Source organism: Schistocerca piceifrons, chromosome X, assembly GCF_021461385.2.
Source record: "Schistocerca piceifrons isolate TAMUIC-IGC-003096 chromosome X, iqSchPice1.1, whole genome shotgun sequence".
Classification (NCBI taxonomy): domain Eukaryota; kingdom Metazoa; phylum Arthropoda; class Insecta; order Orthoptera; family Acrididae; genus Schistocerca; species Schistocerca piceifrons.
The window spans coordinates 192,403,468-192,427,137 of record NC_060149.1 but is presented as its reverse complement, the minus strand read 5'-3'; the positions used below and the strand labels follow the sequence as shown (position 1 = coordinate 192,427,137).

Genomic DNA, 23,670 nt, shown 5'->3' with positions numbered 1-23,670 from the left:
TACCAACAGGACAATGCACTACGTCATAAAGCAGCAGCTGTGAGGCAATGGTTTGTGGAGATTAATATTCCTGAGACGGACTGGCCAGCCGAAGGTCCTGACCTGAACCCAGTGGAACACGTTTGGAATGAGTTAGAACGTCAACTTCCCTCGGCACGCCAGCATCCAACGTCACTACTTTCTCTGGTTACGGCTCTCGAGGAACAATGGTTTCACATTCCTGGACAGTCACTGATACACCTTATTGGAAGTGTCCTCAATAGATGATGATGGTGATGATGATGTTTGGATTGTGGGGAGTACAAATTCCCAACCTTTTCTCAGTCCAATCTTGCCACTTGCATGAATGATGATGAAATGATGAGGACAACACAAACACCCAGTCATCTCGAGGCAGGTTATTCAATAGAGATCGAGCCGTATGTAGGCGAAGGGTGTCCGGATACTTTTGTTCAGCTAGTGTACTGTCTACCGCGTTAATGAGTCGAACGCTGTTTCCTTCAGTCGTTTGTGTCTCAGTTCTCAAAGACGGCCTTTCTGTGTTGCCTTACTCAACTTGCTGTGATTTGCTGTTTCTGGCTGTGGATTTGTTGTTGATAGCGAGTACGGTCAGGCTGTGGAATGTTCCCTGCAGCCCTTCCACGTGGCCAGGCACTCACACAACTGGAACTTATCCTGTGTTAAATTTTGCGGCATTTACAAGGCAATTAAGTTTTCATTCTGTTTATTTTCCGTAGGTTAGTTAAGGCATTTAGAAAATGATCGACGTAGAAATATAAAAGAATTTCTGGAGCGTAACGCGTGTGTCGGCGCAGGCGGAGGCGGCGGCGCCGAGGACCAGCAGCTGGGTGGCGCGCTGGCGGCGCGCTCCTCCAGCTCCAGCAGCTGCGCCTCTCCGCCCACGCACGCGCACCCGCACGCGCACGCCGGCGCCGCCCCCGCGCCGCCGGCCGCCATGCTCGTCGTGCCGCAGCCCATCAACGCCTCCAAGCAGGCGCCCGCCACCAACGGCGGCCCGCCCCCGCGCAAGTACCAGTGCAAGATGTGTCCTCAGGTAAGCCCAGCCCTCAATTTCTTCTTGCAGAATGAACCTCAACACACGTTTCAGGCCCATTCCGGTTCGGGATGTTGAAAACTAACGTTCTTTTTTTTCTCCTCGAGACCGGTCGGCTGTTGGGGGGTTGAAAGGGGCGATATCAGCGCTCTTCTGCTTTCGAATAAATTAAATTAAATCTACATAATATACGTTAATAGGAATAAAAACGACGGTCTTAAGCTCGATGAGATGTTTGCGATGTGTGGGTCTCGAAACCTGTAAGGACGGCGGTGCTGTGCCCTCCTGATAACAGTTGCTAGCCGAAGGATTTAGATGCACGAGAAAGGGTGTGGGATAAGTATTGGCAAGAGCCTAGGGGGAGGCTGTAGGAGGTAGAGGATGGAAGAAACACAAAGGCGTACAACGAGGCGAAACGAAGATACGAAATGACACACATCAGGGGCCTGCGCTACCGAAAGTGCAAATTAAATGCCACGTGAAGCTCTGTCTGTTCGTAATCTCTATATAGCAGGTACCAGTGCTCGAGGTCATCATTTTGAGTACTTTAATTGATAGTCATAATAAGGAACACAAGAACTGTACCAGAGTTACGTGTTTATTTTCAACAGGACAGACGTTTATAGGACCTCTCCTCCTTACACACCTCATTATTGCATCAAGTTTCACAAATGTTGTATCACTGAAGTCCTCTTCAAAACTCTGTTTCCAGTGCCACATAAAAAGTACGCAGTTTGTTTGTTTCATATTCCATGGATCGGTAGATCGTAATATTGTGAAATGAGTTTAGATTCACATCACAAATTACGGGGGGCGTTCAGTCAGTAATGCAACACATTTTTTTTCTGAAACCAGTCTAGGTTTTTCAGGATTTCAATACAGCATACTGTTCCCCACTCCTTTGGCTGCAAAACCGTATTTTTCAAAATTATCTCTGTTCAGTGCGACTGCCTTACGTCACCTCACCGCGAGGGCCTGTATTCCCGCGCGGTACCACTCTACTGGTCGCCGTCATGCTGCATCAGTAACCTCCCCATCATCGACGTGCGAAGTGCAGCAGTCATCAGGTCAAACAGGCAGAAGTCGGAGAGTGCGAGATGCGGACTGTAGGGTGGATGACGAACAACAGTCCAACGAAGTTTTGTGACCTCTCGGATGTGCAGACTGGTGTGAGGCCTTGCGTTGTCATGCATAAGAAGAAATTGGTTTGCTTTTTTTTTGTGACGAAGAACACGCTGAAGTCGGTTCTTCAATTTCCTCAGTGTAGCACACCAGACTTCAGAGTTGATCGTTGCACTGTGAGGGAGGGAAGCAAACAGAATAACTTTCAGAGTCCCAGGAGACAATGACCATGACTTTGCCGGCTGAGGGTGCGGCTCTGAACATTTTCTTCGGAGGAGAAGTGGTGTGGCACCACTCCATGAACTGCAGACTTGTTTCCTGTTCTAAGTGATGAACCCACGCCTCTCACTATGTTCGTCAAAAAAATGTCACGATCGTCCTCATAGCCCGCAAGCAACTCTGCAAAGGTGTTCCTTTGTTGCTCTTTATCGTCTTCTGTTAGGCGATGAGGCACCAGCGGGCACCCACCTTTGAGTACCCCAACTGCTGGACGAGTGTCAGTACTACCAACAGAGACGCCCACTTGAGCAGCGAGGTGTTTGATTGTGATCCGTCGAGCACTCCGAATAAGAGTCTACCCACGCATCAACAATCCAGGCGCGACAGCTGTGTGCGGCCGGCTGGCACGCGGCGTATCGGATAGGTGTATGCGACCTTCTTGCGACAATGACAGACGCTTGGCCCAACGGCTTACCGTGCTTTTGTTCACTTATAGGTCTCCCTAGACATTCTGTAAGTGGCTATTAATATTTGCGATTCTCTGGTTTTCCGCCAAAACGAACTCAATGACACTTTTCTAATTGGGACGCACCTTCGTTACAGACGCCGATTTGAAAGCTACGTCTAGCGCCGCCACATATCGGAACTCCATTGAAACTATAGGGCCTGAAACGGGAGTAGTCTTTGATGCCCGACAACAACCGCGTTTTCGCAACCGAAAATGGCCGAAAATAATGTGTTGAATTACTTGGAGAACTCCCTTCGCAATTTGTAAATATGGCTACATGCTGATCATTTACACTGAAGCGCCAAAGAAACTGGTATAGGCATGCGTATTCAAATACAGAGATATATAAACAGGCAGATTACGGCGCTCCAGTCGGTAACGCCAATATAAGACAACAAATTCAAATGGCTCTGAGCACTAAGGGACTTTACATCTGAGGCCATCAGCCCCCTGGAACTTAGAACTACTTAAACCTAACTAACCCAAGGACATCACACACGTCCATGCCAGAGGTAGGATTCGAACCTGCGACCGTAGCGGCCTCTGGCGCAGTTGTTAGATCTGTTATTTCAGCTACAATGGCAGATTATCAAGAATTAATTTAGTTTGAACGTGGCATTATAGTCGGCGCACGACCGATTGGACACAGAATCTCCGAACTAGCGATGAAGTGGGGATTTGCTCGTACAACTATTTCACGGGTGCAGCGTGAATATCAGGAATCCGGTAAAACATCAAATCTCCGGCATCGGTGGGGTCGCAAAAAGATCCTGCAAGAACGGGACCAACAACGACTGAAGAGAATCGTTCAACGGGACAGAAGTGCAACCCTTCCGAAAATTGCTGCAGATTTCAATGCTGGGCCATCAACAAGTGTCAGCGTGCGAACCATTCAACGAAACACCATCGATATGGGCTTTCTGAGCCCAAAGCCCACTGCTGTACCGTGGATGATTGCACGACACAAAGCTTTACGACTCGCCTTGGCCCGTCAACACCTACACTGGACTGTTGATGACTGGACACATATTGCCTGGTCAGACGAGTCTCGTTTCAAATTGTATCGAGCGGATGGACGTGTACGGGTATGGAGACAACCTCATGAATCCATGGACCCTGCATGTCAGCATAGGACTGTTCAAGCTGGTGGAGGCCTTTAATGGTGTGGGGCGTGTGCAGTTTGAGTGGTATGTGACCCTGATACGTCTAGATGCGACTTTGATAGGTGACACGTACGTAAGAATCCTGTATGATCACCTGCATCCATTCATGTCCATTGTGCATTCTGGAGGACTTGGACAATTCCAGCAGGGCAATGCGACACCCACACGTCCAGAATTGCTACAGAGTGGCTCCAGGAACATTCTTCTGAATTTAAACACTTCCGCTGGCCACAAAACTCCCTAGACAAGAACATTATTCAGCATATCTGGGATGCCTTGCAACGTGCTGTTCAGAAGAGATCTCGATCCCCTCGTACTCTTACGGATTTATTGGCAGCCCTGCAGGATTGATGGTGTCAATTCCCTCCAGCACTACTTCAGACATTGGTTGAGACCATGCCACGTCGTATTGCGACACTTCTGTGTGCTCGAGGGGTCCTACACGATATTAGGAAGGTGTACCAGTTTCTTTGGCTCTTCAGTGTATAAATTTTATTTATTATTATTATTATTATTATTATTAAATATACAGGTATGAGTTAGTAATTCCTACCCACCGCCTGTAGCACATTACAGTAATTTAAATTCTTCTACGGAATAGGAGCTGTCAAGGAGAAAATTTTTCAGTTTGTTTTCTAATTTTGCTTTGCTGTCTGTCATACAGTTTATAGGACTGCGTAAGTTATCAAAAAATTTATTGTGGCAGTGTGTACCCCCTTTTGTCCTGAAGACTCTAAATTCTTACTGGTAAGGAACGCTTAGAATTTTGAAGTATCTGCCCTATTAATTATTTCCTCGCCATGTGTTCACTTATCAGTGGTTAGTACCCCTAGTTGTACAGAACTGAATATGTTGTGCCTTTTTAGAAATGAGGGTGATCAATTCGCATAGAACCAGTCAACGATACTTTTAAGGATACTGTTTACCATTTCTTCTCTTTCTGTGTGTATGCCCTGATTGAGTACAATACTAGTGTCTTCTGCAAAATTAACTAATTTTCCTTGTTGTATATTAGACGGAAGATCGTTTACATATATAACGAAAATAGTGGACCTATGACTGAGCTTTGGGGACCCCTATACGTGGTTTCTCCCCAATCAAAACAATGTCTCCCGACTACGTCGATTGAATTACTAAGTACAACATTTTGCATTCTTTTGGTTAGATATGACAGTGTCCACTGGTTGACTATACCACCAATCCCATAAAACTTCAGGTTATCTAAGGCAGTGGTTCCCAGTCTTTCTTAGACCATTACCCTTGAGTGCAATCAGACACCAGCTACTACTCCTACCTCTGCCATCTGTTGCCTCCCCTGGGCTACGGTCAACTACAGCACCAGGTGACCGCAACGCTGCGGAAAAAAAAAAAAAAAACGGGTGCAGTTGCAACCACATGTAACAGGACTGCAATATCAGTGACACGGCGACTGTATGAGGGTGTCTCTTTGTTCGACGACCTGTGCGCTGTGTTCCGTTGACACCTGCACATAGATGGCACTGTTCGCATTGCTGCCAAGAGCAGTGACACGTGACATGAAAGTTACTTTCGTCTTTTAAGTTTTGCATACCAGTGTGATCTGTACAGAGCACATTGGTACATGTGCTCTGTAGTTTGTTGAACTCCACAACCACCAAAGTTTGATGATGCGGGATGACCCCATTTCTGCAAATTGTGGTTTGACATGCAACTCATGTTCTGAGCCAGTTCAGAGCTTGTCACACGCGCCATTCTTCAGTGAAGCCGGCAGTTAGATTTTTCGGTGGAATCTGTAAGGAAATCGCATACAAAATGCTACTGCGACCAGTTCTAGATAGGATAGGCGTTCCAGCGTTTGGAGTCCTGTCGTGCCAATGACAACAGACATCGATACAATTCATAGACACGTTGTTAGGATAATTCTAACCACTCTGCTTCCACTATCGTATATCTCGCGTAGGGATCATGAGAATAAGAGTGTGATAAGGGTGCGTACGAAGACGTCATCTTTCACTCGGATGGATTGCTCTTTTATGTTTCCTAATCTCGTGCTGCCCTTCGGGTGGTCGTCTCGGTCTTTTCGTATTTCTCAGCGAAGAGCGACTGTGCCTGGTATCGTGTCCCGCTCACCTTGATTTCATTCCCATTACGACTTCCACTCCAGTCTCTTCCGTATGCCCTTTTTTTGTCTCTACTAGTAATTCCCTACATTAATCGCCCCATCGCTTTCTGTGCGAAACTCAGTTTCTGAATAGTTTTCGCCTTGAAAGTTCAAGTCTCATTGCCGTAAGTCAAAACTAGTAATACATATTAATTTCAGATACATCAGAAGCTTGTTTTGAAAACACTAATTGTTTTATCAAAAGCACTCTGCGCTCTATTTTACTTTTAAATTTAATGCTAACGGAGACAAGAACTAATGAAAGTGCTATTATTGTCAGTTTTACAGTCCATTCGAGGCGTAAACAGGTAAATGAATATCTCAGTTGGTCACTAACTTTAAAGAAAGAGTAGCTGAAAGCGGCATTCTTACTAATTTTACAGTCCATTCAAGACATTAGGAGGTGTGAAAAAATGTATGCAGTGACTAAGAACATCATATGTCCAGTTCCCATGAAATGTCAGCTTAGAACGTCATAATGTTCAATTCCCACAAAATGTCAGCTAATTACTTCAACAAGAATAGTCCGATATTTCTTACAGCATTTACTGGGTTCGTTCTGAGAAGTAATACATTAGAAAAATCAGAAGCCATTATATAAATATATGTTATCGACTGTTGCGTATTATAGATGACCACCTGAATGACGTTCGATTTTAACAATTTCATCCATTATGAAGTATGTTGTGAGGACTGCGGCTGTTCATTAAAATGAAAAAACATTAGGTGAAAGGCAACTTTTACGTAGCTGTTTTTAGTTGAAAGCACTCAAGGTTTTTTGGGAGAGCGTTTGAGATTGCCTTGCGTCTTGCTCTGGTAATAATTAACCGAATTAGCCACAACGTCTATAGATGCAACAAACTAAATAGCTTAAAGATATGAAAAGTATTTACAGCACAAGAAGAACATCATTTGTGTTGCATTTTGATATACAAAATCGTACATGCTTCTCACCGTACATAAATGACACAATATTGTTCTTCCGGTATATTGCAAACGAACATAGTTTTTTTCAAAGGTTTAAAAGCCAAAGTATTTACATATCAGCTTCACAACAAACAGGTTATGCATTGTGTAAAAGATGCCCTACATTTAGAGTTTAATACGCTTTATTTTATTCGTAGGAAGTAGAAAAGACACAGTAAAATATTAGTATTAGTGAACAAATAAGATAATGATAAGATCCAATCGGGGCGGATATCCGTAATAAGTACAAAAAAGTGAGCAGGTATATAGATCACTCCCTGAGCACAAACTGTTAAAAAATGAAGGCGATATTGTTACCACTCATTATCGAGGTCATTTACTAAAACACTAGACCCGTCGTACAGTGGCGATGCGCGAAGTTTTTGCGCGTCATTCCGAGTTGCCGCGACCTTGGCGTAGTCCAGCGGCAGTGAATCAGCGCCATTGGACAGGTAGCTGGGGCATTGTGGCGCTAGCTAACCTGTTACCCGAGAAGCGGACGCGCCCTCCCTGCAGATAAACTGCATTTTTTATGAGCGATTTCCATTCGCCCGAACGTGCCGATCGCCCTTCCCGTCGGGTTAACAAGTGCACTCCTATTGTGGCTGGTTGCCGAGTGAAAGCAATCGAGCAGGTTTCACACAAAGGTCTGTGTTATGCCACAATGATTGTGTGCCACCGCTCACCCTAGCTCTCTGTCAACGATAAACACTTGCCCTGTGGGTTACAGCTGTATTATAAAAAAAATCTTCAGCCACCAGTCACACTGGTTCCTCCTGTTCGACGTGCTCTACTGTCAAACACTTTGAGCAAGTTATTTTGGAAGTTAACCAACAGTGTTAGGACATAAAAAAGTTTTGTATGTGCCAGTGGAAAGAGTTAGTGTAACAATTAGATAAAATTTGAGATCTACCGAACTACATGAGTTTGTATTAAATACGTATTTCACCTGAATAAGGAATGTATTTATCAGCCAACAGAGCAGTCTGAGAGTAATGTTCAACTCATAAAGATAATTTGTTCAGAAGAGGTGGCGTAACGCTATTTATGGCATATATTATTATCCGAAAATTATGGTTCCAGTTTTACTTGAGGTTAAAATGTGAAATTATTACTATTATTGTGTTATTAAAAATATGAATATTGTGTAACGCATAGTGCAGTTTCCCGCTTCTTCATTCACAATCGTTCTCCTAATGCGAGAAAATTGGAACTAGCCGGTCATCTGCTGCGCATGGAAGTGCTGTTCATGCTACTGTATCGGCAGCTCGTGGCTCTAAGACAACATGTTGTGTCTGCTGACACCAGTTTCGAAAGCATAGTTTGTTCTTATTCTAGGCATCATGAATCTGAGAGTCATGCTCTTGGTAAGAACTGAGACTTACTCCCTTACGAGCCTTCCTCTGCTGTCAGGGAATTTGCGAAGATGTGCATCACATATTCCGCAGTTCTCGTGTCGTACGGAAAATAGAGAGATAAGCGCAGGCAGAGATAAACGCAAGCGGGGAGGAGGTATTTTCATTACTTGACCCACTGTTATCCCTACTTCAATATTTTTTTCTTTTTTTTCAATATGTGCTTCCTAACTGGAAGCTCTGTCTTTCACAAAGGGTAATTGCTTAAAAAAAAGAATACACGCCATTTGACTGTATGTTACAGTACTTTTCTTCTGTACGATCTAGATTTCAGCTTTTGCGCCATTATGGAGTACAATGCTGAAAGTTCTTACACCATTAACACGTCATATCTGGTAAAGTCAGCCTAAAACAGGCAAACAAGACTAGAACATGCATTTAAGATGTAACTATAGAAGTAACATCTTAAAGACATGTGCTAGGCTTGCTGACCTGCTTTGGGCTGACTTCACCACATGTGGCGTGACATTGGCCTAATAACTCTTTGCATTGGTGCTCTATAACAGCGTAAAACACGAAATCTAAATTGTACAGGAGAAAAATACAGTGATAAACAGTCAGATGGCGGTGTATTCTATCAAAAAACACTCTATGAGTGAGGCTCAGCATCATCGAAAACTTTTGTAATAGTTTTTGTTATTTGTTTTTGGGCCTCATCTTCTGCACCACTAAATATTATCTCTCCTGCAGTCATTCCGCGAAGATTATCAATCGCACTATAACCCACTACATGATTTTATATTGTTTCCAACAACAAACTATCACAAAATTCGGTGATGTTAATAAACAAGTTCACCGCACATTGTTTGCCTTGGGGCTGTGGATGGTGTAGAACTGGTAATGCCACCATCATCCGCTGAGCTAACAGTGCTAGTCGCTTGTATAGAAGTTTCGGACTAGACGGAGTGGTATACCACCAGCAGCCGTGCGACGCGGCGTAAGAACTGTGATCGTAAAAAGATCCTAAGCAACAGGGACCTTCTCACTGATGAATCGCTTCAAACCAGACAGGAATTTCTGCTATCTGTGAATGCAGGTTCATCTCAACATGCTTCCGACCGAACATTGGGAAGGGAACTGCATGCAACGGACATTTGTAGTCGAGTACCTCGCAATAGGCCATTGCCCACACCGGCACGTCTTCACAGGGACAACCAACACAGAAACTCGACAGTAGCGTAGTGTCGTCCGATGAGTCACCATTTTGCCTCTTCGCAAAAATGTTTGGAATGCGACTAGTGTGTGTGTGTATTTGTGATTGAATACACTTTTTATTTACTAAAATAAGCGTTACTAACAGTAATTTGAAGCATGCTACGTATCGAAAGCTGGCTGAGTGGATCGTGTCCGATATCATCTACATCTACATCATACTCCGCAAGCCACTTAATGGTGTGTGGCGGAGGGTACTTTCGGTACCACTATCTGATCCCTCCAACCCTGTTCCACTCGCAAATAGTGCGTGGGAAGAATGATTGTCGGTAAGCCTCTGTATTGGCTGTAATTTCTCCAATTTTCTCCTCGTGGTCAATACGCGAGATGTATGTGTGTGTGTGTGGGGGGGGGGAGGAGGGGGGGGGGGGAGTAATATGTTGTCTGACTCCTCCTGAAAAGTACTGTCCCAAAATTTCAATAGTAAATCTTCCCGTGATGCACAACGTCTCTCTTGTAACGTCTGCCAGTGGAGTTTGTTTAGCATCTCCGTAACGCTCTCTCGCCAGCTAAACGATCCCGTGACGAAACGCGCCGCTCTTCGTTGGAACTTCTCTATCTCGTCTATCAGTCCTACCTGATAGGGATCCCAGATAGATGAACACTCCAGAATCGGGCGAACAAGCGTCTTATAAGCCACTTCTTTCTTTAAGATTCTTCCGATGAATCTGAGTCTGGCGTCTGCTTTTACCACTATCTGCTTTATATGGTCATTCCACTTAAGGTCGCTCTGGATAATTACGCCTAGATATTTTACGGCAGACGCTGTCTCCAGCTGTTTGTCATCAATAGCGTAGCTGTACAATAGTGGATTTCTTTTCCTATGTATTCGCAATATGTTACATTTATTTACGATCAGGATCAACTGCCAGAGTCTGCACAATTCATCAATTCTCTGCAGGTCGTTCTGCAAATTCTTACTATCTTCTGGCGTTGCTACTTTGGTATGAACAACTGCATTATCTGCGAATAGCCTTAAAGAGCGTCCGACGCTTTCTACTAGAGCATTTATATATATTGTGAACAGCAACGGTCCTGTCACACTTCGCTGTGGTACTCCGGATATTACCTTTACATCTGTCGATTTAGTTCCGTTAAGAGCGATGTGTTGAGTTCTATCTGCAAGAAAGTTTTGAATCCAATCGCAGGTCTGCTCCGACACTCCGTAAGCTCGTATTTCTTTTCATTAAATGGCAATTCGGGACGGTGTAAAATGCCTTACTCAAATCAAGGAACACGCCATTAACCTGAGCGCCGTTGCCCACTGCGCTGTGGCTCTCCACCTTTCTTAACATTCCTTGTAGGACCCGTCCTCATAGATGCTGTCACAGCCTTATGATCACGGATACCTTTCTCTACGTTAACTAATTCGAGAAGTGCAGGTCTGTTTTTTGCCAGGAGGTCTAAGACGTTACCCTCACGAGTTGGTTCTCTAACTAACCGATAACCACAGATAGAAAAAAAATGATGTAAGGTGTCGAGTGGACGGACGGTTTAATGAGCCGTTTAATGCACAGTCTTTAGTTCAGCAGAGAGATGTTTCTCTGGTGTGCTTACCTTTCAGATATCACCATCTTATCGAATGATTTTCTAAAAGATCGACTTCCCTCAGTCAATATAATTCTGATGAATCATTTAGGGCATAAATGTTCATTAACCATCTTTATGATACTTTACTCTTCTCGCCGATGCCTTATCCTCTTACTTTAACGGAAATTTTAAAAACATATTCGAGTTTTCGTTTTTCACCGAATTTGAGACAAATGCACACCCAGGAGCAACTTCATTCTAATCTAAGTATATGAAACCAGGCAATGTTGTGATATATTCATGCTTTACTCAAACTTTTAACGAGTTATTCATCTAAGTGCGAGTAATCAAACTAATTTTCATGCCGATCAACGGGGAAGCTTCATACAGGTTATTGACAAATCGCGCACTCACTTTAGACTGGTGTGCCGTGCAGTCTCACCGCTGGTTCACCCTCACCGGATCTGAATATTAACTTTGTAAAACTCACCAGAGCATAGCGACTTGCGAAATTATCCTTGTAAAAATCAACCACGTGATAAACCTGTTCCATCCTGAAAGGTGTAGATTTTACTAAACCACCACTTTAATAAGTTGTGGTTGCAAAATGCCAACACGAATTGTCTATATAAGGGTGGCAACGACTCGGAGGACTCGGCCAGGCCAGATCAGTTTGAGTTCCGGACAAATGTGAGGTAGTAATGACAATACGACTTAACGGACTGACTAAAGAAAAACAATCCTGCACGTATAGAATCTGCAGATTTAGAAAAAATCTTCTGACAGTGTTGATTGGCGAGAAGCGAATGGTTATCTACAACTTTTTAAGAAAAAAAACCGGACGGTAGTTATAGGAGTGGAAGGACGGCAATTGTTGAGGAAGGTGTGAGACATGCTTATAACCTATCCTCACGATATTCGAACTGTCTACTGAGCAGGCAGTGAAGGGAACCAAGAAGAAATTTAGAAAGGAAATATAAGTCCATGAACAAGAAATACATAAATGTTGAGATTTGCCGATGACATCGTAATTCTCTTAGAGATCGAGTGGCTAGTGTGTTGAAAAGAGGTTGTAAAATGAATATCGTCAAGTAAAATAACGGCAATGGAATATAGTCGAATTAAATCAGTTGGTGCTGAGGAATTAGATTAGGAGATGAGACATTAAAACCAGTAGATGAGATGTACTAGTCAGCGAACAAAATAACGGACGGCGACAGAAGTAAGGAGAATATACAGGTCAGACTGAATATCAAGAAAATATTTCTGGTAAGGAGAAATTTGTTAACATTCAATAAAAACGTAAGTGTCAGGAAGTCTATTCTGAAGTTATTTAACTGGAATCTAGACTTATATGGAAGTGGAAAGCGGCCGATAAACAGAAGAGCATAGAAGCATTTGAAATGTGATACTACAGAAGCATTCTGAAGCTCAAAGTCAAGTAAATATCGAATTTATTTGGATAGAAAAGAGCTTTAAAGCACAAATTGACGAAAGGAAGATACAGGTTGACAGGACACATCCTGAGGAATCAAGGAGTAATTAATATGCAATGAAGCGAGTTGTGAGTTTCAAGCTCAAATGATTCAAATGGCTCTGAGCACTATGGGACTTAGCATCGGAGGTCATCAGTCCCCTAGAACTTAGAACTACTTAAACCTAACTAACCTAAGGACATCACACACATCCATGCCCTAGGCAGGATTCGAACCTCCGACCGTAGCGGTCGCGCGGTTCCAGACTGAAGCGCTCGGCCACACCGGCCGTCGAGGGTTAAGCTATGTAGATGAAGACCGAACGTTGACTGAAGTCCATGAGGCTGTAGAGTGCAACTGTTATGCAGGAATGAAATGACTTGCACAGGACAGATCAGACTGAACAGCTGCAGAAAATATCTACTTTTTTTTCATATTGTCGCCAAAAATTACTCTTCGCCAAGCTGTATTGTATTCGACATAGGTGTAACCAACTTTTAGGGGGAAACTGCTCTAGTTTCGAGGGCGTAATTCATCATATTCTACGACGGGTATACCGTTGATACATGTATGTTTGATCGCAACCGAAAAAGGGGGAAAACATTATCTCTTTCTCACTAACTGATCTGCTTCCGTCTTCTTTATCTTTCCGGTGACCATTCTTAGTTGCTTACGTGTCTGACGCACGTTCTACGTTACTAGGGTGCTATTCCGGAAGGGATATCCATTTCAGATATGTTATCCGAGACAGATAACCACCCACCCTAAAAACGTGAGTTCGTATTCTGAATGTATAGGAAGATTTTCGATTCGTCAGTGTGACATTGGTAGAAAACCACGATTGGAGAGCCTCTTCCAGTAACAGCTTGAATGGACCCGCGAGAACGACTCAGCATACATCATCCGTAGGCCTGTTCTTTTCAGATGCTCCCAACGCTAAGAACACGGCCTGTAGACGAGCAAATCCGCCCCGTACTCAGCCGGAGCCACTTCCAAGAATGAGGCACAGAAAGCTTTGCGCCCCCACCTCTGTACCAGCCCCAGGCTATTACTAAGTAACAGTGCTTGCTTTTTAATTAAAGTACCGAATTTGATAAGAAAAATTAATCTGGTGGCTCTCCTTCGTGTTTCTCTCTGGATGACAGAGTTCAGGATGTATTTTTTAGTCCGTCGCGTTAACTAGACTGCGTTGTGTGACATACACGATCATTTCAGTCAATCAAATTATAAACTGTCGATCCTCCTCAATGCATATACGCGATTTTACGTCTCCGTATAGCCGCTGCTTGACTTTTCTTAATGTTATTTTGATGCACGAGCAGTGAGTCGCTTAAACTGGCCTTCGCGTTGATGAGTGTGTTACTACCTGTTTAGGCTAACACTGCACCACCTCTCGAATTTTTTAAAGACACATACACAGTTATAAGTAGTTCGCGCATAACAGGTAGAAAACACGAAATACGCCATATAGTTGTTAAAGGGCTAGCTCTAATAAACCGTGCCAGATGTGTTCTCTAATACCATATGCTCAATACAACAGTATTTTGCTTGGTGTGTTCTGGGAACGGAGGAATTACTTCCATACCCTCTCAGCACCCCCAGCGTCAAATTAAATTACGCATGTAGTACAAGACGAGGTTTTCACATGTCGGTGGTAGGCACTGAGAACCGTGTACCTTCATTTTGTTCAATTTTACAGGTGCAGCAATAACGGCTTCTTACAAGCCGGCCGGAGTGGCCGAGCGGTTCTAGGCGCTACAGTTTCGAACCGCGTGACCGCTACGGTGACAGGTTCGAATCCTGCCTCGGGCATGGATGTGTGTGATGTCCTTAGGTTAGTTAGGTTTAAGTAGTTCTAAGTTCTAGGCGACTGATGACCTCAGAAGTTAAGTCCCATAGTGCTCAGAGCCATTTGAACCAAGCTTCTTACAAAAATAATATACGTGACTCAGAAAGATCCTACATGTGTAACTGTATAGTAGAAGCGTAGTTATTGATGGATTAGAGAAATCGATGCACTTTCAAATCTCTCTTTGATTGTGGAGTTACTGGTTACTGAAAATACAATTTTTTACAGACAGACGGAATTCAGAGATTTGATTGCTCACCATCGATGTGCGCCACATGGGTAGTACCTATTCCCGTACCTTATGTCTTATACTGAAATATATGCATCTAAAAACTGGAACATCTTCACTGCTGTGCAGCTACGCAACATACCGCTCGTTATAGCATCTTGTGACAGACAATATATTTTTAACGATGTGGTGACGCTATTACCGATTTATCACGTTGCGGCTGTTTTGTGAAGACGCCTGCACAGATGTCTGTTGTAGCTTACTCTTACCCTGTGGGGGAGATATGTAGCTACATGTTTCCATCTTATTGCGCAGTAAGGATAGTGGCTAATCAAAATTCGTTTGCTGTCGCTATTGCTAATGCGGCATGTTATTACAAGAACACATATTTCCACAAGTTTCCAGTCATAAGCAGCTAGCAGAGGGGGAAAACATGAGCAATATTACTTCGTAGACGGCCATCGATTCCTGCTGATCGTACCAAGACTGCAGGTTCAGATGCAGCTGCTAAAATGCATACGTTAGGATAACATTGCTTTTTTAGTGATTTGCACGCACTATGTGTACATCATTTCGAGAGGGTACATCATTCATTAAGGGCTTCATGCGATTTTATTAAGCGAGCGCGTAGCGTTAACACTGCACGTCAGTCTAATTAACTGACTGTCATGTTGGTTTTATGAGTATTCCCATCTTGTCTGGACTAAAAGTTTTTTTCAGAAAACAAATTCACCCTTAACTAAGAATAAAGTCTTAAGAAGATAAACACGAAAGGGCAGTTGCTTTATTAAAACTGTTTCTCCCAGGAAAAATGGGTCATTCAAGAAAAAAATTGGTAACCATCTCACTTTGTAACACATCGTAGTCGCTATTTTGTGAAAGATACTATGATGGATTATAGTTTGAAAACAATACTAACATTCATAGACCTAACTCTAGCCTGGCAAACGATCTGATTATAACATACGGCGTAAATAAATACTGTATCGTAAAGATATTCAACCAACAGAATTGATTTCCAAAAATTAATACGTGGAAAAAGCAAAATATATTCTGCCTGAGAACTGCTTGACTTCGGCTGAGCAGCGGAGCAATCAAATATCATTGTTGTGCATGTAAAAAGGGGAGAGTACTTGCAAACGAATAATTTAACTTAATTTTTCTTAAATATAATACGAACAACACATTTATAGCCGCGCAAGCACTAGAGCAGTGCGTTGCCTCGGTAAACATATTGACACGTTCCATATTGTGACAAATTTCCGTTTATGCGATCAGAATAATATACAACTGGCTCACACGTAGCTATTAACTAAAATTTGTTACCGAGCGGCGTTGCGCAGTGGAGGAGCAGATCAGTGTTTAACGTCCCGTCGACAACGAGGTCATTAGAGACGGAGCACAGGATTAGGGAAGGACGGGGAAGGATATCGGCCGTGCCCTTTCACAGGAACCGTCCCGGCATTTGCCTGAAGCGATTTAGGGAAATCACGGTAAACCTAACTCAGGATGGCCGGACGCGGGTTTGAACCGTCGTCCTCCCGAATGAGTCCAGTGTACCAACCACTGCGCCACTTCGCTCGGCCGTTGCGCAGTGGTCAGCTCACTGATCCCCGTCCGCCCACACGGATTTTTCCCTAAATCGCTTCAGGCAAAAGCCAGGATTTTTTATTGTGTTATTTAGTTTTTGGTCTCACATATGATTCACAAACGCGCCAAGTCTTTATTTCGGGCCAATTAGTAATTACGAATTATTAAATTCTTCCTGAAACTGAGTAAAAATCAATTGTTAGGATAATCTCAGTGTGGCAGGCGTGGCTGTAAACAACAATAAAGACAAAATTGTGTCTATCGGGCGTACATAAGACAATTATTTGTAAATTATGTCGACAGTCGACGCAACTTTTCGATTGTAAATACTTTTCGCAGTCGAGATAACATTTTGCATAATGAACAATATACTGCTGTTTTGAGGGTACTGAGTATCGGAAGGGTTGTTCTACTCGAGCTCCAGCGTCGCTCACAGGTGAAACGAAACTCGTCTTCCACGGAAGTAAAAGTAGCTGGCTCGGCGATAAAGCGAGGCCGTGTGTACTAATTTGGCTGGTTGCGCTAGCCGCGGGCACCCTCCCCGCCAGACGTTCCCCCTCCACCGCATGTCCCCGCCGTCCCTGCTTTTTACCTGAGGCACCGCTGAACACCTGCATTAGCTGCTCTGTGCCTCCTGCAACTGGACCACCGCTACCGCCCGGCACCGCAGCCTCCGCTTCCACACACGTTCACCCGACAATCCTGCCTGACAAATTGTCCTACGAGGCTTACATTATGTACCGAGAATGAGCTTTAACATATATTCCGCACCAGACCGTTCTCATATCTTACATCAACACCTACGCGCCACAGCACGCTTTTTCCCACTAACATCTGTTAATAAATTTCACGTGGTGAAATACAACTGTACGCTTTGCACTGTATTAAGTTGCCGCGGTGGCGATATTCGCACTAGTGTTCTTACTTCTCCGTCTGACAAATAAGACAGTCTGCGCGGTGAGTCTGCTGCGAGATGCGACGACGATCCTAATGTAGTAGCTGTGTGGTAGCGACGTGAAAGTACATTAATTATAGCCGTGGCGGGCCCATTCGCTGCAAACGTGAACCTGTCTGTACTTTCCCGTAGGGAGGAAGCAGACCCGTGTGAACCGAAAACCAGAAAAGGACAGACTTAAAAAGAAGAGTAGGCCCGCTTGAGGGGAACGAGTTGCTGGTGATTGAGTAACAGGCAGTGTGCTGTGCCTCCGGGCTATACAGTCGCTGACCAGCCTCTGTATTTATTGAATTCTTAACGCTGCCCGTACGCAGTACCGAAAACCGATGCCAGGGATCGCCGCTCTTAACTTATACGTGGAGTGCTAATTTTTGAACGCCAGCAACACGTTCACTTGCGGCATTTAGGTACGGCTGCAGCCGAACAATAATACATATACAAATATGTATAAGGTAATACTATACTAAATGTCTTAGTTATGTGAGTCCGTAAACTAAAAAGACATTTTTAATGTAAGAAATATCGAAAAAATTAGGCAATCAACTTCATTTCTGATTTTTAACAACGTGATGTAGTTCACCTGATAACTCCGTATTAAGAGACGGAGAAATAATGCACGAAGCGGGAGCATCAGAAAAATTTTCAGTCGCTAACTACGAAATCGTAAAACTTCTAAGCTGGCTGAAACTAAATAATTAGATCATCAACTTCCTAATGGATCTATGCTTTGTGTCAGAATCATTTGTAGCTGCAGAGGAAAACGCACCGATTTGTTGGAAATAATTAACACAACCTTCATTAATAAATATGTTTTATGAATAAAATCACCGTTCCAAATACATCATTACATTGCTTTCGATTTTGAATCCATATATATATATATATATATATATATATATATATATATATGTGTGTGTGTGTGTGTGTGTGTGTGTGTGTGTGTGCATGTATGAATGTATGTTCCTAATCCTGGACCGATTTCATTCAGACTTGGTATGTATAACACTTACTGTCTGGAAAGAATCGCTTTGGGGGTAAGTACCGCGTACCTATCAAAGGGGTGAGAGTGAAAAAACCGTGTACCCCATGACGCGCGAATTTCCCTACATCAGTCATCCAGTATTTGAGAGTGAGAGCAGTTAGTGACTTCCAACAAACTTTACACATAATTTCAAACCAATGCGAAACATTTTCTCGTTGAAAACCCCCACAAAACGATGAAAGGAAAAAAGTAGCAACGTGTACACGACCGAATATACCTGCAAAATAATCTTTGTACAGCACATAATTCAGGGGGCATGACATCATAACCATTGAGCTGCAGGAAAATGTAACTGCAATGGGGCGAAATTCGCAAGAGATACAAACGAAATATGTGTACAAACGCATGTGAAGTAAGTTAAATATATGCGAAATATATTTAAGAGCAGCCAGCCTGCTGTTGTGTGAGAGTCATAACGTGGAGAGAGAAAGGAGGTGAGGAGACAGACAGAGAGAGAGGGGGAGGCAAGAGTTGGTTGGACGGAGATAGGGGTTAAGAGGTGGTGACAGAGAGAGCAAGGAGGAGCAGATAGACAGAGAGAGTGGACAGAGAGTGGGTCATGGAAGAAGTGGAGAGACAGAGGGTGTAGAGGAGATGGACAGAAAGGGAGGAAGGAGGAGATGGACAAAGAGTGGGTTGTACAGAAGGTGGACAGACAGAGGGTGTGGAGGATATGGACAGGGAGTGGGTTGTAGAGTAGGTGGACAGACAGAGCATGTAGAAGAAATGGACAGAAAGGGGGGAAGGAGGAGATGGACAGAGAGTGGGATGTAGAGGAGGTGCACAGACAGAGGGTGTAGAGGAGATGGACAGGGAGTGGGTTGTACAGTAGGTGGATAGACAGAGCATGTAGAAGAGATGGACAGAAAGGGGGGAAGGAGGAGATGGACAGAGAGTGGGATGTAGAGGAGGTGCACAGACAGAGGGTTTAGAAGAGATGGACAGGGAGTGGGTTGTAGAGTAGGTGGACAGACAGAGCATGTAGAAGAGATGGACAGAAAGGGGGGAAGGAGGAGATGGACAGAGAGTGGGATGTAGAGGAGGTGCACAGACAGAGGGTGTAGAGGAGATGGACAGGGAGTGGGTTGTAGAGTAGGTGGACAGACAGAGCATGTAGAAGAGATGGACAGAAAGGGGGGAAGGAGGAGATAGACAGGGAGTGGGATGTAGAGGAAGTGCACAGACACAGGGTGTAGAGGAGATGGACAGGGAGTGGGTTGTAGAGTAGATGGACAGACAGAGCATGTAGAAGAGATGGACAGAAAGGGGGGAAGGAGGAGATGGACAGAGAGTGGGAGGTAGAGGAGGTGTACAGACAGAGGGTGTAGAGGAGATGGATAGGGAGTGGGTTGTAGAGTAGGTGGACAGACAGAGCATGTAGAAGAGATGGACAGAAAGGGGGGAAGGAGGAGATGGACAGAGAGTGGGATGTAGAGGAGGTGCACAGACAGAGGGTGTAGAGGAGATGGACAGGGAGTGGGTTGTAGAGTAGGTGGACAGACAGAGCATGTAGAAGAGATGGACAGAAAGGGGGGAAGGAGGAGATGGACAGAGAGTGGGATGTAGAGGAGGTGCACAGACAGAGGGTGTAGAGGAGATGGACAGGGAGTGGGTTGTAGAGTAGGTGGACAGACAGAGCATGTAGAAGAGATGGACAGAAAGGGGGGAAGGAGGAGATGGACAGAGAGTGGGATGTAGAGGAGGTGCACAGACAGAGGGTGTAGAGGAGATGGACAGGGAGTGGGTTGTAGAGTAGGTGGACAGACAGAGCATGTAGAAGAGATGGACAGAAAGGGGGGAAGGAGGAGATGGACAGAGAGTGGGAGGTAGAGGAGGTGCACAGACAGAGGGTGTAGAGGAGATGGACAGATGCGTCTCGCAAGATACAGATTAGGACCTGGTTCACCCTTGACGATGCATTTAATATCGGTACCATCTTAGTACAGTTGTTGCTGTTGTGTCCGACTTCATGGACACTGAGGTGGCTAGTAATAACACAGTTAATTAGAACGCTATGTATGAGAAATACTTTATTAATTACAACAAAACTTATCTTTGTTCGGCTGTAGCTATGAAACTGCACACACGGACTTGCGGTTCAGAACACATTAAATGAGCCACGATTATTGACTGGCGAATTGACGCAAGTGGCTTCAGTACAGTGTGAGAAAACACAAGTACGTAGACACTTGTTGACACAGTTCTGATAGCATTGGCGTGTAGGCACAGTTCACGGGAGACGGAAGTCTCTTCACTCCCCGATGGCTGAAACGGCGGGTAGACGGCACAACGACGTTATACTCTGACAGAAACTTTCTGGAATTGGACAGGATCCTACCTCGGCTAGAACTGCCCTGCTGGACACTGGGGACGATATTTCACGGCAGAGACCGAGCGAGGTGGCGCAGTGGTTAGCACACTGGACTCGCATTCGGGAGGACGACGGTTCAACCCCACGTCCGCCCATCCTGATTTAAGTTTTCCGTGATTCTTTAAACCGCTCCCCGTAAGTGCCGGGATGGTTCCTTTGAAAGAGCACAACCACTTTCTTCCCCATCCTTCCATAACCCGATGGAACCGATGAGATCGCTTCTTTCTAGCATTCCATTGGCGCCGCTTGCTACCGCGTTACTATGCAGTATCTCTGTGGTGGTCGATACTTCTTGCTCCGCTCTCGAACCTCGACGACACCGCAGTTGTTTTTTGATACGAATGTATGTTTTTCCATGGATATGCACCTGCATTTACGATTTGAACGTTGTGAAGATGGTTGTTATACGCAAACGAAACTAGGCAGCATGTTTTAATTGCCTTGCCAATAAAAGTTTTTCGTATAAAACCTTTTTTGATTTTAATATATTACGTTAGGACCGCTGCCGTCTTTCCCGATAATGTCAGGCTTTTTACATAGTTCAATAAACAGTGATACCCATGTGCCTCCACGTCTTCAGTTTGTTTGCAGAGCACGTAAGTCAGATTTATAGAACTCGATTTACTCACTAATTCATCTGTGACCGTTAACACCCAAATCGAATTTAAAATGAAAATGTCGTGTGGATTTTTGGGCTGGGGAGTTCTGACGGGCAGCAAAAGGCTTTCTTAATGCGGAAGGAAGGAATATTGGGGTTTACAATCCGCTCGACATCGAGGTGAATAGAGACGGATAACAAGCTCGGAATGTTGTAAGGATGCTGAAGCAAATTGGCTGTGCCATTTCTAAGAACCGAACCCGATATTTCCCTTAAGCGATTTAAGGAAACCACGGAGTATCTTAGTGTGGATGAGCGGACGCGGATTTGACTTGTCGCCCTCCCCGAATGAGAGTCCAGTGTGGTAACCACTGCGCCATTCCGCGCAGTTTCTTTATTCGAAATTACTCGGTGCTTTTCATTTGAGAATCTCAAATTTTACACTCCAGTGGGTCTCTGTCCAGTATATGGTTGCATTTAAATTACTGAAACGATACGAGAGAGAATAGAAGGGTGACTCCGGATAGCACGTAGCTGGCTCCTTTCAAATAGTATCAACGGTTAATGTGGGGATAGTAGCGGCTTGCATGGGACCTGCGGTAGTAATCGAAGGCAAGCTGACAGCTGCGAACCGCCTGCATCCCCTTATGCTTGATGTCTTCCCCGACGACGACGCATCTTTCAGTTCGTAAAGGAATCGACTTATCAGGTCCCTCACTCCACAGGTCATTGTGTCGAGGATTTGGTATCGTGGCATAATTAGGTGATCGGGTACCTTACACAACTATCTTCCATTCTCTTGCCAGCCATATTCTTGCAATGAAAATGTATTCACCAGGCGAGTGCTACCGCAGTAGCGTTCTATACCGGCCGCTATTGCAGCGCGGGGTAGTATTGAATATGTTGAGAACAGTACTCTTTAGGATTTTGGCTCCTGCCGATAAATTAGAACCAGACTTGATTATGCTGTAACGTGCACTATCGCATTCTCTATTGGGATGTTAAAAATGTCCATGCCATGGCAGCGTTTGCAGACGCACATCCGTGCTTAACAAAAAAAAAAAATGGTTCAAATGGCTCTGAGCACTATGGGACTTAACTTCTGTGGTCATCAGTCCCCTAGAACTTAGAACTACTTAAACCTAACCAACCTATGGACATCACACACATCCATGCCCGAGGCAGGATTCGAACCTGCGACCGTAGCAGTCGCGCGGTTCCGGACTGAGCGCCTGAACCGCGAGACCACCGCGGCCGGCCGTGCTTAACATTCCACACATAACAAATAGTAACTGCCTATTGCGCCTGTCTTCCAAACCTTTGAGTCCAGGTTATTCAGTTACAGAGCATCTCACAGAAGGAGAGATACAAATTTTATAAATTCTGCAGGAATACTTACAACATGGCAAATGATGCAACACGCAGTACTTCCATTTTCTTTTATGGTTCAAATGGCTCTGAGCACTATGGGACTTAACTTAGAACTACTTAATCTTAAATAACCTAAGGACATCATACACATCCATGCCCGAGGCAGGATTCGAACCAGCGACCGTAGCGGTCGCGCTGTTCCAGACTGTAGCGTCTAGAACCGCTCCGCCACTCCGGCCGGCTTCTTTATCTGAGTCCAGTTTATACGCTGATGAAGAACAGGAGATGAAGACAATGTCAGAATGATTCCAGCTTGTGCAGTGGGCAGTTGCACCTCATAACTTCCATATTCGAAGGGACCTTAAACGCACCTCCGAATAGGGCACTGTCCTCTGACGCATGGATTCCTCCGCCGGTATGCAGTATTTGTCATGTATAGGCATCTGAACACATTTTAACAACATGCGTTTTATATCAATACATGAGGGCAGAGATTAAACTGCAGCTGACCTGCCCTCTATTTAAGATGGCGAAGACACGGATGTAGTCAGTGTTTTAAGCTTCTTTGTGATGTCTTAGGCAGAAGACTAGCGTGTTTCCAAAGCGTTTGCTTCATTTTTTTATTTTATAATTGATAAACCAGGCAAAGCTCCCTGTTTCACTATTTTAGATGTTGTGTGGTTGTAGTGTGTGTAATTTACTCACAAACTGTCTTGAGGGTTACATTTTTTGGTGCTCTGTGTAAAAGTATGAGAGTGAATAAGAGAGATTGTCCCAGGAGGGCTGAAGATTACATTATATATTTGACCATCTGCATACTCTTCACAAAACAAACCACATTAGTGTCCCATCAGTTAATGG

At 44.3% G+C, this 23,670-nt stretch overlaps 1 protein-coding gene across 1 annotated transcript in view; it reads left to right on the top strand.

Moving 5' to 3' along the window:
* LOC124722245 (zinc finger protein rotund-like) overlaps positions 1 to 23,670 on the top strand; it is a 506,603-nt gene that overhangs the window by 399,303 nt on the left and 83,630 nt on the right. Inside the window, exon 6 of the mRNA XM_047247435.1 lies at positions 816 to 1,054. Within this exon, the coding sequence (XP_047103391.1) occupies positions 816 to 1,054 (239 nt within the window). The remainder of the gene's footprint in view (positions 1 to 815; positions 1,055 to 23,670) is intronic.